The 16,366-nt window shown below is 37.6% G+C and overlaps 1 protein-coding gene across 1 annotated transcript in view; it reads left to right on the top strand.

Annotated features, from left to right (window-relative positions):
- The window catches only part of NRDE2 (NRDE-2, necessary for RNA interference, domain containing), a 30,226-nt gene that overhangs the window by 12,030 nt on the left and 1,830 nt on the right, over positions 1–16,366 (top strand). The window contains exons 5-12 of the mRNA XM_038138640.1: positions 617–1,079; positions 1,278–1,680; positions 5,205–5,338; positions 7,324–7,444; positions 9,462–9,637; positions 10,324–10,710; positions 11,072–12,000; positions 14,188–14,326. Coding sequence (XP_037994568.1) covers positions 617–1,079; positions 1,278–1,680; positions 5,205–5,338; positions 7,324–7,444; positions 9,462–9,637; positions 10,324–10,710; positions 11,072–12,000; positions 14,188–14,326 — 2,752 coding nt within the window. The remainder of the gene's footprint in view (positions 1–616; positions 1,080–1,277; positions 1,681–5,204; positions 5,339–7,323; positions 7,445–9,461; positions 9,638–10,323; positions 10,711–11,071; positions 12,001–14,187; positions 14,327–16,366) is intronic.

The following is a 16,366-nucleotide window of genomic DNA, read 5'->3' as shown; positions in this document are numbered from 1 at the left end:
CTATCACCTTTGGATTGTCAGCTGTTTTCTGAGATGAAAAGTATTATTTTAGTGTTGCATGTCACTATATCTGCCACTGAAATTACATTCTTGGTAATATTTGAAGATGGTCTTTTCCTGTCTTAATCCATAGGGTTATTGTGGCCTTTATGAACATGGCCTTTCTTTTTCTCTTCACACCCCTCTCCACTTTTGGCATATAAAATGGACAGAGGCTTAGGGATGCAGAAGGAAATTACTGGACTAAACAACTGGGGTCTCATTTTCAGTTTAAAATAATCTAATCTAAGTAACCGTAAATAATGTCTGTTGTTCTTCCTCTGGGTTTGTCTACATGGCTTAAAACAATGTAAAAGAAAAAGGGTTTCTTCTGCTTGAGTATAACATATATTGTTGAATTCAGAGGAAGCTTTGTGTGAGAGTAAAAGTGTGATGACAGCGAAGGAATTTATAAGTTGAAGTCTTAAATAAGCAGAAATTTACCAAGTTCCTAAACTTTTATAGGTCTATGCATACATTATTTGGGTTAATTTGAATGAAAGTATTTCTTTCAAAAAGGATGTATCTTTTCTAAGGTGTATTTTAGAAGATGTTTAATTGTTTTTTTCATTTTAAGGTATAAAAGGAAAGGAGAGTCCTGTCTTGGCATAGACGCAAAGAAGCAGTGCATAACTTGGGACAGTTCTGCATCAAAAAGGAAACAAGCACAGAGTCGACCTGAGCGCTACTTTACAAAGAACAATGTGAAGATGCTGAACACAGATGGGATTCTTGTTTGTAATAAAAATTCTCCATCTGATCCACCTGCTTTTATACCAGTTTCCCAAGTGGAAACTGATGATTCTTCTGACAAAACAGAAGTAAATCCTCTTGGGATTTATGACCCATCAACCACAGTGTGGCTACAAGGAAAAGGGTGCAAGAGTGCAGACAATGAGTCTGTAAATACGCAACAAACAATTCAAGAGCCTGGGATAAACATGAACTCCATTCTAATGACAAAAGTGGAAGAATATAACAAGAAAGTTAGAGAAAACCCAAGAGATATTAATGCTTGGATGGAATTTATTTCCTTTCAGGTATGTATTCTAATGGACCTTGTTGCTTATTGTAAGTAATAAATACATGAACATTATATTGTAATTCCATTTGTTTAGAACTGTATATCTTTTCTTGGTGAAGAATGAACTGTTAACTCATCTTCACAAATGTCAGCATTCTTGTGATTGTAGTGATCATTCTTCTTAAGGTCGTAATGACGTTTCTTTTTATTGTAGGATGAATTAATGAGAGGACCTAGCCCTTATGCCAGTAAGGGGGAGCAGGAATTAAGGAGAAAATCACTCAAGTTAATCTTGGAAAAGAAACTGGCCATTTTAGAGAGGGCAATTGAAAGCAATCCAAGTAATGTTGATCTGAAACTTGCCAGGCTGAAGCTTTGCACAGAATTCTGGGAACCACCAGCTGTGATCAAAGAATGGCAGAAGCTAATTTTTTTACATCCCAATAATCCAGAGATGTGGAAGAAATACCTTCTGTTCTGTCAAAGTCAGTTCACTACCTTTTCTGTTTCAAAGATCAACAGTCTCTATGGAAAATGTTTGACAACACTGGCAGCTGTACAGGATGGCAGCATGGTATCCCATCCTCTGCTGCCTGGCACTGAAGAAGCTATGCTGGGTAAGGTTCTTTCTACATGTTATGGTCAGATTGGTCTTCATAGGAGCTAACTGTGTTAAAAACAGATTTGCCTATGTATTGCATGAAGTTTTTCTTCTCTTCAAAATGCCTGGCATCCTGGCTTCTTAGCTGAGAATTAAAGCAGATATTCCAACCAAATATGGATATGGCAGATCCTTCTCTTCCCCAGGACAGTTTATGATACAACATCCATTAAAGTCTAATGTGCTGATTGGTTTATAGTACAGTGTCAAGACTGGAGAATCACAGCCAACAGCCAGGAGATGTTCTTTTATAAAAGCGAGACTTGTGAAAAAAATAATTATCTCTTGTTTGGAAGTTTTACAACTGATTACTTTAATCCAGAAAAGGGAAGGAACATTACAAGTCTGATGTGAAATTTTGTTGAGAATCCCAGTCTGTAGATGGAGAATTCTAAGCTGTAATACCATGTGATCCTGCCTTTTGTATTTCTTCTATGCATACATATACCACTTTATAATTTATTATATAATTATCCCTGGAAGGAAAATAAGTCAGATAGTTAGGATGCTGGAGTGGATTCAGGGAAGAAATGAGTTCATGCTCAGTTCTGGCATGGTCTTTAAATTTATTTGGAGCTAAATGACTTAACCTATCCGTTTCAATTTTACTTCTCTACCTTGGCATGTCATTGCGATTTTTGATCTGTGAATACATTGAGGAGGGGAAAAGATTAGTGTCACCATGAGTATTTTTGACTTGGTTTTTTTTATTTTGAAATTAGTTTTCAATCTAAGAGACTATTATGGAGGAGTCAGGTTTTTTTCATGTGCATCATAGTCCAGGAAACCTCTTGTTTTTATCCAGTCCTGTAATTCCTGTTGGAGCAATGATGTTATGCAATATCCAGTCTGGACTTACAGATAGAGATGCTGGGTTACAAAATTGGTTTCAGGTGTTCAGATCTCATACGGTTTTTGGCTGATTCATCTTGGATCAAGCTCTGGAAAAAGTGCTGCAAAGGAAAAATGCTCTACTGGCCAGTGGATATTGTACAGCCTGATAGCTTCTAATTGCTTCTTCTGTCTCTGATTTCCAATATTTCAGTCACTTTGTACACTAACCAAAATGAATGATTCTCAGGATAAAGGTTTTATTCAGAATCTAGTCTTGGAAACAAGAAGGTTTTTCTTTCATTTTGTTTTCCTGCACCTATTTGAACGTATGTGACTCATGAAATACAAACTCATGAAGCAGTTTGTCAGCTGCTATGAGAATTTTTTTTAATAGAGTTCCTTTAGCAAGGTAACTAATATTAGATTGATGTTTTTCTAAATACGTTTTTGCTGGCTATATACATAGATAGCTAAAAATGAAAATGAACTCAAATTCATGAGTGGAACGGAATCACAAGTAACTTCTTGTTGTTCTGTCTTAAGCCTATAGTGATTTGTTTATGAACACTCTCAAGTATTTTATTTTTCCTCTTCAGAATTCAAATTATAGGATTAGAGAAATTTCACTGGGAGACTTCTTGATTTGAGATTTCTTTATTAGTGACTCAACTATGTAATTCTTGGGTTGAGTTTTAATTGATAGTGTTCTTATTAGGAAGGTTACCAAATTGTTCATTAAGATAAATATACAGAATATTTCACAAACTAATTATGAGGTGAGTAGCACTGTAGGTGTACATTAGGCTTATGTCTTCAACCTTTGCCCTTTCCTAAGGACAAAGTGTAAGAGCTCTAATTTTAAATATTGGGAGACTGTGCCATCTAGTGTTCAGTTCAGTATGGAGTACTGTCTGCTTGGAAATAGGTAGGTGTTTTTTTAAAGTATTGAAAAAATTTTAAAAAGGTAAAGCTGAATTTAAAATGGTAGATCAGGCTTTACATAAATTTTGAGATAACAATTTATAATACTTTAAATTTACTAGGAGCTGTTAATATAAAGCAGATTAATACAAGTATTCTTAATTTTTGCTGTGTAAACAGTTCTGTTTTTCAAATTATACCTCCTGGTTGGGGAGAAACATCCTTATCTTCTAGGTCAGCTGCAGAACTGTCTTATCATCATGGACTGAATTAAGTATGTATTCATGCTGTTTTCAGGTTTTGCCACAAAGAAAATGCTGGTCTTTGCGTTTCATCAAATACCTTTTTTAATGCAGAAAAATTTACACTGTAATTTATTTTTGGCAGCAGTTTGGCAGCAAATCCTTATGAGGCATTTTCTACATTCAGAGTATTTCAATCAAAGTTCATCTCTGAAGCTGGGAGAGTAGGAAAGGACAATTTTTTTCAGTATCAGTTTGACACAGTGCCAAAATTAAAATACTTGGGAAGACTGTATCACAAATGTAATAATTGTTTTCATTGTTTAAATACCTTCAGAAATCTCAGAGTCTTTACTAGTAGGAATAATCGTTGACTTTGCAGCAAAATAATTGATTAAATGCCCAGTGTGTATATTGTAGCTGAATTCAGGTTTTTATGTGTCTGATACATGTCTAAATTCCGATAAAAGGAGTAAACAATTTCCCATGTCTTAAACATAAGATGATGCTTTAGAGCAGTTTCTGCTAGCATATGTTGTTACGTGTGTGTATCTAGATGCCTAATATTTGAATTGTTTAAAACCCTCCAAAGATAGTGTGTTTCATGAAGGAACAGTAGTATTTAAAGAACTATTTTACTGTTTTGCAAGCTGTCAGTGATTTGTGTAAGTGTTTATGGGCTTGGGGTTTTTGGAAGTCGATTATGATTTAAAGCGATTTAAACGGCTTCTATTGTGTTAAGACTAGAGTGTCATTTGGAGTGATTGAGTATCACTGAAATGTCCTTGAGCTGCCTCATCATGGAGGTGTTTAAAGACGTTGCAAAGTATGGAGAGGAGCACTGGGACTTTGCTTCCCTTCTGAAACTGAGAATAAAGTTCAGTGTGCAGTAGGGATATGGCAGTGGTTAGACAATTTCTTGGAGAGTGAGGGATAGGGCTTTTCCCTACTTTTAAGCAGTAATATTTTGACCAGAAGACTGGACTTCTCTTAATTCAGGTCTCACATACAGAAAAAGGGAATGACAATTGGAATGAAAATGATCTATTGCCAGCATATTATCATTGTAAATATCTCATGCAAAACAGAGGCAAAAAGGATTTTTCTTGTTATCACCTCCCGTGTGCACTGTGATAATGCCCAGCATCTTCAAAGAGGGTTATGACACACTGACAGATGTTGGATACAGTGAAGTGCAGAGCATTGTGTCTAACTTTCCACCAGTAATGACAGTGCATGGCTGGCATGAATAAAAAGTCATCTCTTCAGCACATTTTAATTGAGCAGTCTTAAAGTTCATTAAACTGTGACCATTTTGACATGCTTTAATGCTGGTTACCCTCCATGGTTTGGACTTTTATACTGTACCAAAACAATTGTGTTCTGCAGCATGTCGTGTATGTATTTTTGTATTTGTGGGCTGTAATAAAATACTTTGCAACAAAATATGAAATTCTAAAATTTTATCTTCTTGTCTTTACAGCTATATTTATTCAGCAATGCCACTTTCTGAGACAGGCTGGCCATTCTGAGAAAGCAGTGTCTTTGTTTCAGGCTCTGATTGACTTCACCTTTTTTAAACCTGACAGTGTAAAAGATCTACCAACAAGGGGACAGGTAGCAATTTCCATTTAAATGGGTGTGTGTCTTTATGTATTACAGAAAATGCTGTACCAGAAAAATGTTGATGACTTTTTAAGGCCATAGGGAAATATTTTGGATAACAGCTTACTTAGAGGTTCTTCAATGTGATGTTTGCATTGAAAAAATTATTGTGGGTCCTCTGGAACTACAGGCCAAATGGCTACTTTTACTGTATATAATAGAAGTGTGATAACCAGTTGTTTCATATCTTTTTTAATAATTAAAAATGGAAAAAATGGAGCTAGCTGACTGTTGTCTGTGTCTAGCTAGCACTTGCCCTGCTTCTTTTCCCCCAAAATGCTGTTGTTTTGTTATTGGTGATGGAGAGAGCTGCTAGGACATAAAATCTTTCAGTTCAGACAGTTTTTGCCAAAGTTGTTTAGATTCTGTTACCTATTTCCATTAATTTGATGGCTACGTTAGGAACACTTTGGTGCTTTCAGGTGCCTTTTATTTGACCCATGAGATTCTGTTCAGCTTATAATGGTAAATGTTGAAGTACTAAATCACTTTTTCTCTTAATTTGTTCAGGAGGATGCTGCACATGCACCCCACTTATAATAAGGAATTTAATGCCAGTAGCATCATCCCACTGAACTGTTAGGAACTGTTTCCTTTCTAATGAGTGGTAGAGAGGCCACCATTTAGGCAGCTGGGCTGCTGTAGAGGATAAAAATTAAATTTGCTGCACTACCTCACAATCTTCCCAGAAACTCAGACTCCAGTTCTTCTCTCTTGATTAATACTGTTACCCACAAATGGAGCAATCTTACAGGTTAAAAAATAGTGGAGTCTTCTTAAAGAGCTAAAATTCAGAGTTCAGTCATAGCTATCATGGAGTAGTTGCACCGATACATGTAGCTACAGTCCCAGTCATTTGAAAAACTGCATGATTATCTGTAGTATTTAAAAAATCTTAGAGCAGGATGAAAAGGAACCTTGATTCAAAAGGACCATGTTTAGGTTGGAAAATGCAGTTCTTGAAAATAGGAAAATGCCAGATTTACAGCTGATCACACATTCTGCTATGTTGCAGAAGTGTTATGACTCAGTCTGGAATTGCTTGTTTCTGTACTGTTTTCACAGTTCACTTTCTCACTTGCAGCAAAGAATAAATCCACAAGGAGCAGAATTATATTTTGCAGTTTGCTGTAAGCCTGGAATTTTCTCACGTGTTAATGCTTGGTTTTTCTTGGAGTAAATTTTATTGTTAATATTTGTATTAACAGTCACATCCCAATGTCCAAGCCAAGGGTTGGTAAACAGCAGAAGCAATTAATAGGTGAGAGATTGTCATTAGAGCTTAGGATACACAAAGCAGAGGAGGAATTGATGAATCTAGAGATGACTGATTGCATACTGGCAGTGACAAAGTCACTTGGACTAGAACTTTGAACTTCTGATTCACTGGAAAGTGCCCTGACCTTTCTGGACATCCTTAAACCTGAAAGATTGAAGTCCTTAAGGATCTTTTTCCTCTTGTCTTTAGTCTAGTCATATTAATGTGTAATATTTTGATTTGACTGTAGGTGTGTGATTGAGTTATCATTCCATTAGCCAAATTCTTCATGGTCCCATAGCAGTTAGGGAGGGTGGGAGTTTTGGGTTCTGAAAGCCACACCTTAGGGACTTTGGATCTTTATCCTTGAAAGATCTATAAAGGACTGTAGGCACAAAAGTATTTTGCTTTCTTTAAAGCCTGTTACCTTTTAAAACAATCTTTATTTTCGTGAGAAGAGCTGATGACAGTCCTTATGTGCCACAGCCGTAACTGAAGTATTCAGTTGTGCCTGCTGAATCTTAAGCAGTATCTAACAAAGTCTTCAGATACAGAAATAATAACCAGATGCATGCTTGTAGGGTCTGAGAAACCTAAGTTGATGGAGATAATGTCTGTACAGCAGCAAAAATTATTTTTCTATATGTTTTGTTTTGGTTGGTCCTGTCAAAAACAATAGGTGGAATTCTTTGAACCCTTTTGGGATAGTGGAGAACCACGAATTGGAGAAAAAGGAGCAAGAGGCTGGAAAGCATGGATGCACCAACAAGAAAAGGGTGGCTGGGTTGTTCTTAAGCCTGGTATGTGTGTCTCAATATGTGTAGTTGCGTGTCTGTGTTCTTCTAAACATTTTTATTAGAATGATATAATCTGATTCTTGTCATGGTTTTGCATACAAGTTTTAAAAAATATTTACTGATGTCAAGATATTTACCGATATCATACTTCACAGGGAATAGCAGGTGTTGAATGTTCTGTGTATGATATTGTTTATGGAACATTGTTGCCCTTCCTACAATGAGAATTAGAGGAGAGGAAGGCATATCCTCCACTTCGTGTTGAAAAAGCCAGAGGTGTGAGTACTTGGCAGAGAGTCACTCCCACCAAAAGTGAAAGGAAGCTTCTTCCCTTAAGACCCTTTCACCATATTATTAAGGTGAGGTGGGATTATATTGTTAGATGACAGTTGCTTCAAGGATACCTAGATTTATGGTTCTATTTCTAGAATCAGGCTTCAGTTTCTCAAGCAAAGGTATAGCTAAAATAGGAGTAAAACATTTCCTTTCTCTTTGTGATGCAGAAAATTAAGGAATTGTGTCTTCACTTGGCTGGAGTGCTTCTGGATGAGCAGGGATGCAGAAAACACTCCCTGCTGCTTAGCTTCCCCTTGTCTTGTGGTCTACAGTACTTCTTTTTATGTCGAGGACTGTTTATCAAGCAGATATAGCTTGCAGGGAAGCAGGAGGCTGGAATATGTCTCACCAAAGATGAGCAGTCTTTGCTTTTGCTACTCCTGCCGTAGCACCTCTGATGAAGCAAGTTTGGGTCTGCTTTTAGTAAACAAAGGAACTGAAAGATTATTATGTGCCTCCCTTGTCCTTGGATTAGGATGGAATTTTCTTGGCCCCCTAACTGAGTTCAGCAGTTTTATTTTTGATGGCTCTAAGCATTTTGTTCACAAATTGAGAAGACTCAGTATAGAGAAGAGGACCACTGCCAGTCTTGGGCAGCTCCAGTGGTTTCCCAATATGTGTCAACCCCTGAAGTCCAGGTGCAATTTTCAATTGAGTGTGCTCATTATAAGCTGTCAGGTTGCTTCAAACTTTGATTAGATTGTGGAAATGCTGTCTTTTTTCATAGAGTTGCTGACTAAAGGGGATACTATTGATCACAAAAATATAGAGAGAGTAAAAATCTTGCAACCACCTGTTTGTTCTACCTGAAATTTAAGAAGAACTGAGATTGGGAGTGTTTCACCTAGTTAATGGCAGATGTCAGGATCAAGAATTTGGAGGTGGTGTAGAAATAGCTTGATTTTTTTATAATGCAGACAACCATCGAGTTTTGAGGGCAATTTTTTTTCCTCAGCAATAAAAAAGAAACATCTCTACAATCTTTCCCTTTGCCTATAGGTGCTCATCAGTTTCTACACAGAATTAATATATTGCTGTCAGAGGAAAAATATGGTAATTGTTTCCAATAGTCCAGAAAGTTATCATAAAAGTGGGATGTGGTTAAGCACGTCATTTAGAGTGTGTGTGTGTGTAACTACGTGGGTTGTTTCAACTGCACATTAATTAAAATGTTGAAAATACCACTTGTTAAAAGCAACATGGCCGAACTTGTTTTGCAGTGTTTAGTATTAAAGTATCATTTTTTGTGTTCAGTGGTTTTCTCAAAATGTTTTATGCATACTAGTATTGATAGAGCATACTTGAAATTTTATGCTCAGGTATGAAGTGAAGAATGTAAATCGCACAAAAGTATGACTGACTCTTGGCTGTTGCTTGCAAGTTGCCGTTGATAAAAGTGCTCCACAGCCTGTCAGTGTTTTCTCCTCTGTGAAAAAGTTTGAGTGCTGACATTGATTCACAGCTTCTAGAAGTTTGGGAGCTTCCTACCTTCCTATTACAGAGTTGGTGTCAAAACCCAAAACTGTGATGTGGAAAATGTCAGCTATGTTTTGTGTGGTTTTTATTAACACTATTTATTTCGATTGTTAAAGTAGTTAAAGTGTATGTCATGCCTGATCTTTGGATTTGGTGGGATATTTTTTCTTTAATAATTTTGTGTGTGTATATATTGATTTGATTTTAGATGATGAGGATGAGGAAGACCTAGATGAAGATCAAGAAATAAAAGATAAAACTCTTCCCAAGTGGCATATTTGGTTGGATGTTGAATATTCCCGGGAGGCAAGGCATTGGTTACCTTGGAGGCCAGACAAAGCCAAAAAGGAAACTGAAGAAGATTGTGAAGATCCAGAAAGACAGGTGACTGTGATATAATAGAACAAGGGGAGATGATAAGACTAGTTAGCCTTTAATTTGAATTCATTGCCATGTTTGTGGATATTTTAGAAGAATAATACTTTTCCTTTGTTTGGAAAAAAGATTTTTTTTTCTTTGAAATTCAAAATTTGCCTGAGGTTTTGTGCTGAGACTTCTGAAAACCATGGGAAGCTCATGGTAAACTTTGGAAAGTCTGCATGCAAAATAGTCTGTCTTTGCTGTTCAGTGATTCCTGTCATCTGTGTGGAGAAATATGTGTTTAAGAAAAAACGTGCATTAAGTAAACAAAAGTTTCATTGCCCTCAAGTCAGATCATTGGATATTTTTTATTCCTTGGGAAGTAGGTCAAGTCAGACATTGATTTTCAAATTTGAATGTGTTAAAAGGCTTATGAATAAAGTCTTCCAGACCTTCGTCTAGTAAGTTTTCTGTGGAGTTCTTTGTTGTTCACAGGCAGAGAAATCTCTTGATAGCAAATTTACAGTCTGACTGGAAAAACAGATTGCTTCTTTGACTTGTCCATTTTTAATTTGAATGACATGTTGATACTATTTAATGGTAATTCTAAATGCTGTTGATTTGAGAAGGTGCTTTAATTACATAAATTACAGTTTTACTGCTTTTGATTGCATAAATTAATGGAATTTGTTTTAATTTGGATTTTTTAGGTGTTATTTGATGATCTTGGACCATCTTTAATCCGTCTTTCTAATCCAAAGCTTCAACGTCAACTATTGTACTCTTTTTTGCAATTCCTGGGAGTTCCATGTACAAGTAAACTCTTTCCTTCCAGTCTCTATATTGCCATGGATGAAAATAACATCTTTGACAATGTGCTTTATGATGATAAACCACTGACTTCTGTTGATTTTCAACTTTCTGGATTCAACAGTATTGGTCATATGGATACGATGTCACGAGGCAGACATCAGATAGGCCACTATAAAGAAGGAGAGGAGTTCATACAGAATGTCTTCCATGTTCTGTCCCAGATATTTACAGGAAAGGAAAGATCTAACCTGGCCATTTGTTGGCTACAGTATGAAATATCTAAGGTAATGAGGAGTCTGCCTATAATCAATGTTGTGATGTGTGCCTTTCTTCTGTAATAATGTTTATATTGAATTTTAAAAAGTCTTGATGAAAGTTGTCTTGCGGGACTAAGTATTCAAATCAGGAAATGCCAGTTAAGATTGCACAAGGGGGAAAAAAATGAAAACCAAAAACCTCTTTTCTTCAGTACATGTTAAAGAGTGGCATACCTGTAGCAAACTATTTTTTGAAGTTTTGCATAAATGTTATTGTACTATAATATATAATTTTATAAATATTTTATAAAAAATTGCTGTTAGGGGCTTTTTTCTCCTTTCTGCTTCCATCCCTCTCAAAATATGCTCTGTTTATTTTTCTCTGCAGGTAATTCAGTGTCTCCAAGCAAAAAAGAAAAAGAAGCTAAAAGCACAAGGGAGGAAGAGTAAAAAGTTGGCCAAGAATTTCCTTAAAGCACCTGACAACCGAAACAACCTTTCTCTCTGGAAACTCTATGCCTACCTAGAGTGGCTGCTTGGTAACACAGATGATTCCAGGAAGGTGTTTGACACCGCTCTTTGCACAGCAGGGACAGGAGGATTGAAGAGTGCTCAGCTCTGCAGCCTCAGCCTGCTGTACGCTCAGCTGGAAGTGGAACTGCTGGAAAGCATCGAAGGAGCTGTCATGTCACGTGCTGTTCATATATTGACCAAATTGACTGAAAATGGACCATATGTGCCCTATAGTGGACAAGTGTTACCTGTGAATGTCTTGAAAGCTCGTAAAACATATGAGCATGCACTGCAAGATTATTTAAGTAAAACAGCGGTTTCTGGTCAGGATCAGGTCTATGATGCTGATCAGCTGGTTAACCTGGTTGGTTGTTATGCACTGTTTCAGTATTTGACTGTTGGGATTGATGCTGCAGTATTAATATATACGCAGGCTTCAGAAAAACTTGAAGTTTCTGGTTCACAGAAATGTGAAAATACTAGAGAGAATTTTGGCATTCTAAATTTTCCCACTGCTCTTGAAGCTGTCACACTGCTGCATACAAATTTACTGAGATTCCACATGAAAATTAGTGTTTATCCTTTGAATCCCCTGCGAGAGGCACTAACAGAGGCTCTGAAACGGTATCCTAGCAACCAGTCTCTTTGGAGGTCATACATCCACATCCAAAGGAAGTCTCACAGTGCGAGCAAAGCACGAAGATTTTTTGATAGTGTCACAAGGTCTACTAACTCTTTAGAGCCATGGCTGTTTGCAATCCAAGCAGAGCAGATGAGAAAAAAGCTCACAGAGAAGGTCCAGAGGTAACACCTTGCAGCTCCTTATGATTATGCTGTGTTGAATCTGTCTAATCACTCAACAGAGGAGAGAAAATGCTATCACAGTTCTCATTTTGCGGGTGAAGAAGCTGTAGCTGGAGGTTTTTTGTTCAAGGCTGAACAGGGAGTCAGTGGCAGAATCTTGAACAGAATAAAAGCCCTGGGTGATAGCCTTATGTCCTTTCTCCTGAGCCAGATTGTATTTGAGTTTGTTTGTTTACTTGTCACTAGCATCAGGATGATACACATTTCTTTAAGGAATTTTTAAATAACTAAGCCTGCTTAGAATGCCAGGATAGTGTGAGCTTAGAAACTGCTGCACTTTAGTACTACAGCAATAAAGAGCATAATACAGAGCTATGCTGCAGTTTCTGCCTGAGCTGGCTGCCCTACTTTACTCCTGAATCACAAATACAGTTGTAGCAGATCTGTTTCCATAGAGAGTCCTTGAGAGTTTAGATTTCGTATGGGGTTGTTACTAGCTAGAGGAGGCTGGAAATTTCATGAATTCACAGTGGTTTGGGCTTGCATTTTTTGCTCCTGAGAAAGGAGGAAAGGGCGGGAGATATGGGAAACAAGGTACATGTTCATTGTTAGAGCTTAGTCTCTGAACTATTGTCTTATTGTCTGGAGCTACCTATCCACTGCTACCTACACATCTCCAGTGACATCGACAGCTTGGTTGTTGGTGTCTGCACATGACAACAGATATCTAGGGAACAGTTACCTGGAAGTTTTACAGGGCTGTAAGCTCACAATATTCACACTTGATGAAATTGCACAATTACCAGTATACTTTGAAATGATGGTGCATCCATCCACTTCTTTGATTGCTGCAGGCTGGCAAAAGGCGTTCAGACACAATAGTGACGTTCCTGAACTGTTAGTCTGTGTCATTCTAAATTGTTATAAGAATTCTACGGCCACCAAATGTAAAGGAGGACTGTGATTTAATTACTGTTAATTTCAGACTTACACTCTGATAGGTTTTCATTATTGTTACTTGAAACTGAAAATTTCAGAATTATTTTCTCTGTGAGGTTGAGTTTATTTCCAGATTGTTCACCGCTAGCAAAGCCTTTCCTATGGATTATATTTATAAGGGACAAGTTGGGTGTTGCAAGAGCAGAGCTGAACTACTGCAACAGGGAGATAAGTGCCCTGTCAGTCATGCATAAAACTAATGTTTGGTGATGTTGTGACAAAATAAGAAAATGTCTGTGCTGTGTCTGACTATTTCATATTCTGGTTTGTATTTCTCCTTAAGCGCATGGAATTCAGATGAAAAAATGAGCACAAAGGGTAAAACTGGAATGATTTTAAGTCACTGTTAGGTACAAGGCTCGTGCAGAGTAGGTTACATAATTTTCCCTCATGGCAAAGGTTAAGATGAGAGGGAAAATTACTTCAAAGACACATGAAAAAAAAGAGATAGATTAGGAGCCAAGTGTTAATGGTGAGTGGAACAAGCTGGCAGGCTAAGAGAACATGCACAGACAAGTGATGTTGCCATCAGTGCTCCAGTCTGTTTGGTCACGCTCAAGCATCAAAAGTAAGCCAGTCTGTATCAGCTGTTGAAGGAAATCAGTGCTTGGTGAAAACTATATATCTGCTTTTGTGTTCTGTCTGGAACTTAGGGAATTTGAATCTCTGGGTGAAAATTACTGTTATAATTGTGGTTGAAATCCAGAGTTGTAATTTTGACCTTGATCGAAGACCAATGTATCGCATTACAAAAGTGATGGGTAAATTTGAACTAACTTGCCTGGGCACCAGAAGAAGATGTGCTGATCCAGACTTGAATTTCTTTTGAGCTGCTCTGCCAAGCTTAGAATGATAAATTATCTTGAAGGTAGGCTAAGATGTTTTAAGATCATATGATAGTGGATTATTATGTTCAAAGAGAAATTATTTTTGAACATACTACATGAATTTTCACAAAAATACTTAATTTATATTTTTTCGTAATTTTCCTATTTAGAAAAGTATTGATTGCATTAGCAAGTGCTAAAAATCTGGTTTATGACATTGAGTTTATAGCACAAATCACAAAAAATCTGGCTATATGCAGTGCTGTGAACAGACACAGTGCATTGTTCTTTACCCCTTCTTACCCAGATGTGGTCCCTTGGCTTGGGTTTAAAGGACTGTTGTTTATTCTCTGTTTTTCAGGGCAGATGTTGGTGAAATACATTGTACTATTCCTGAAACTGGATTAACAAATCGGATTGTAGCTCTGTTTGAACATGCAGTTCAGAGTGAAAATGGTACCCATTGTCCACTGCTATGGAGAATGTATTTGAACTTTATGGTAAGAAGAAAAATATCTGTTGTGTTTTGTTTTGCCATATTTGGAATTCTCATAAACACAGCTGGAATACTGCTTAGAAAAATGAATACTAAGTGCTGCCATTCCTCTGTGATTTGCAAGGTGATATATTTGACTTGCGCTGATCCTTATTGTTGGGAACATTAGGGAAAAGGTAATTCATGTGGATTAGGAGTAATATCTTCTGACAGTGTAGTCTTAATATAGATGCAGACATTGTGTCTGTCATCTTACATAGATAAAAAGTATGTCATAAGATACCAATAGATGACAAGGTGCTTTCCAGTGGAGTAGACCCCAGCATATATAAGGTGCAGGAATTTGCACTTCCTTTTGAACTTTGAGGTTTCTGTCAGCTGATTTCTTCATGCCATTGTCATCCCTCTGGATGGCAACATGAGCCTCTGGTGTATCAGCCATTCCTCTCAGTTTTGTGTGGTCTGCAGGCCTCTGCACCATTAGCCAGATCATTAACAAAGGTGTTAAATGAGATCAGTCCCAATAGTGCCCAGGGTACTGCTAGTCACTGACCTGTACCTAGACTTGTTCCACAGATCACCACCCGCTGGGCCCTCTTTGAGACAGTTTCTCACTGTCTGTGCATCCAATTCTTTTGTCAACTGCTTATTGAGGAGGCTGTTACAGGAGACAGTATCAAAGGCCTTACTGAAGTGCAGGTAGACAATGTCCACTGCTCTCCCCTTATCCATCAGGCCAGTCATTTCATCATGGCAGTTTATTGAGTTGGTCAGTCATGACTTTTAGTGAATTCACACTGGCTGCTGCTGATTTTCTTCTCACTCACGTGCCTGGAAATGGTTTCCAGGTTAGGTGTTCTGTCACCTTCCCAAGGTACAAGGTGAGGCTGACCAGCCTGTAGTTCACTGGGTACATCTTCTTCCCCCTCTTGAAAGCAGGAGTGATGTTTTACTTTCTTCAGTCTTTGGGTCCTTCTCCCAGTTGATGTGATCAATCAAAGATTGTCAAGAGTGACCCTCAGTGACATCTGCCAGCTCCCTCAACACTTGAGGTGCAGTTCATATGCAAAATAAATGCACAGTAGGCAAGACATAGCTATAGCTTCTGTAACTTGCCTTCAATTTTGACAGTCTTTTGATTCTTAAAAGCTGAATATAAAAGTTACATTAACTGGCATTGCAATTTAATGCTGAAAAGAAATAATGTTTGTTTCTTCCATAGTTCCCCATGGAAGTACATAAATAAAATGATATAGTCAGCTTTGCCATCTTGGTGTTCTCGCTTCTCCAAAGTACAATATGGAAGATGAAAACACTTAAGTGATAACTTTCATTTCCCAGTGTTACTCTTCTGTTCATGTCCCCTGGTGTAATAAGTTGTCAGAGGGGGATCAGCAGTCAGAAGGCTGTGAAATAGAAAGGAGGCAGGGGAAGAAGAGATCTTGTTCTGTGTTTGAGAAGATCTCCTGTGTGGGACTGCTAATTGTGACCATTTCTACACAAATACATGCTTGTAAATATTTTATACAACTTTGTATGTACAACTGAATTACTGTTACTCTACAAACTAATAATGACACCCCAGTATGCACAAATGCTAAAGATCACCCAATATGTATTTTATCAGTAGTGCTTCGGTCATGGAAGATATCTTTTTCACAAGAACAACAAGGAGTATTTACTAGATGCTAATAAGATGGAGGAAAATACAGTAATAGCTTGGAATAGCATTGTTTAGAGAAGCAAAATGAATCAGAAACATTTAAATTTTCAGACATAGTCACAGAAGAAGTTGCGATTGTTTGATATTACCCTAAGTTCTATAGATCTGTTTTGTCTTTGCTGATGAAACATGGGTTAGGTAAGTGGACAGGGATGTGGGGCTGGAATCTGGCTGAACTGCCAGGCTTGAAGGCTTGTAGTCAGCAGCATGAACTCCTGCTGCAGGCCACCCACTGGTGCTGCACCCCAGGGACTGACACTGGCACCGGTGCCCTTTAACATCTTCAGAAATGCTCTGGATGATCAGTCTGTACCATCAGCA

Source organism: Motacilla alba, chromosome 5 (genome assembly GCF_015832195.1).
Source record: "Motacilla alba alba isolate MOTALB_02 chromosome 5, Motacilla_alba_V1.0_pri, whole genome shotgun sequence".
NCBI classification, from domain to species: Eukaryota; Metazoa; Chordata; class Aves; order Passeriformes; family Motacillidae; genus Motacilla; species Motacilla alba.
This window is presented reverse-complemented; position numbering and strand designations above follow the sequence as displayed.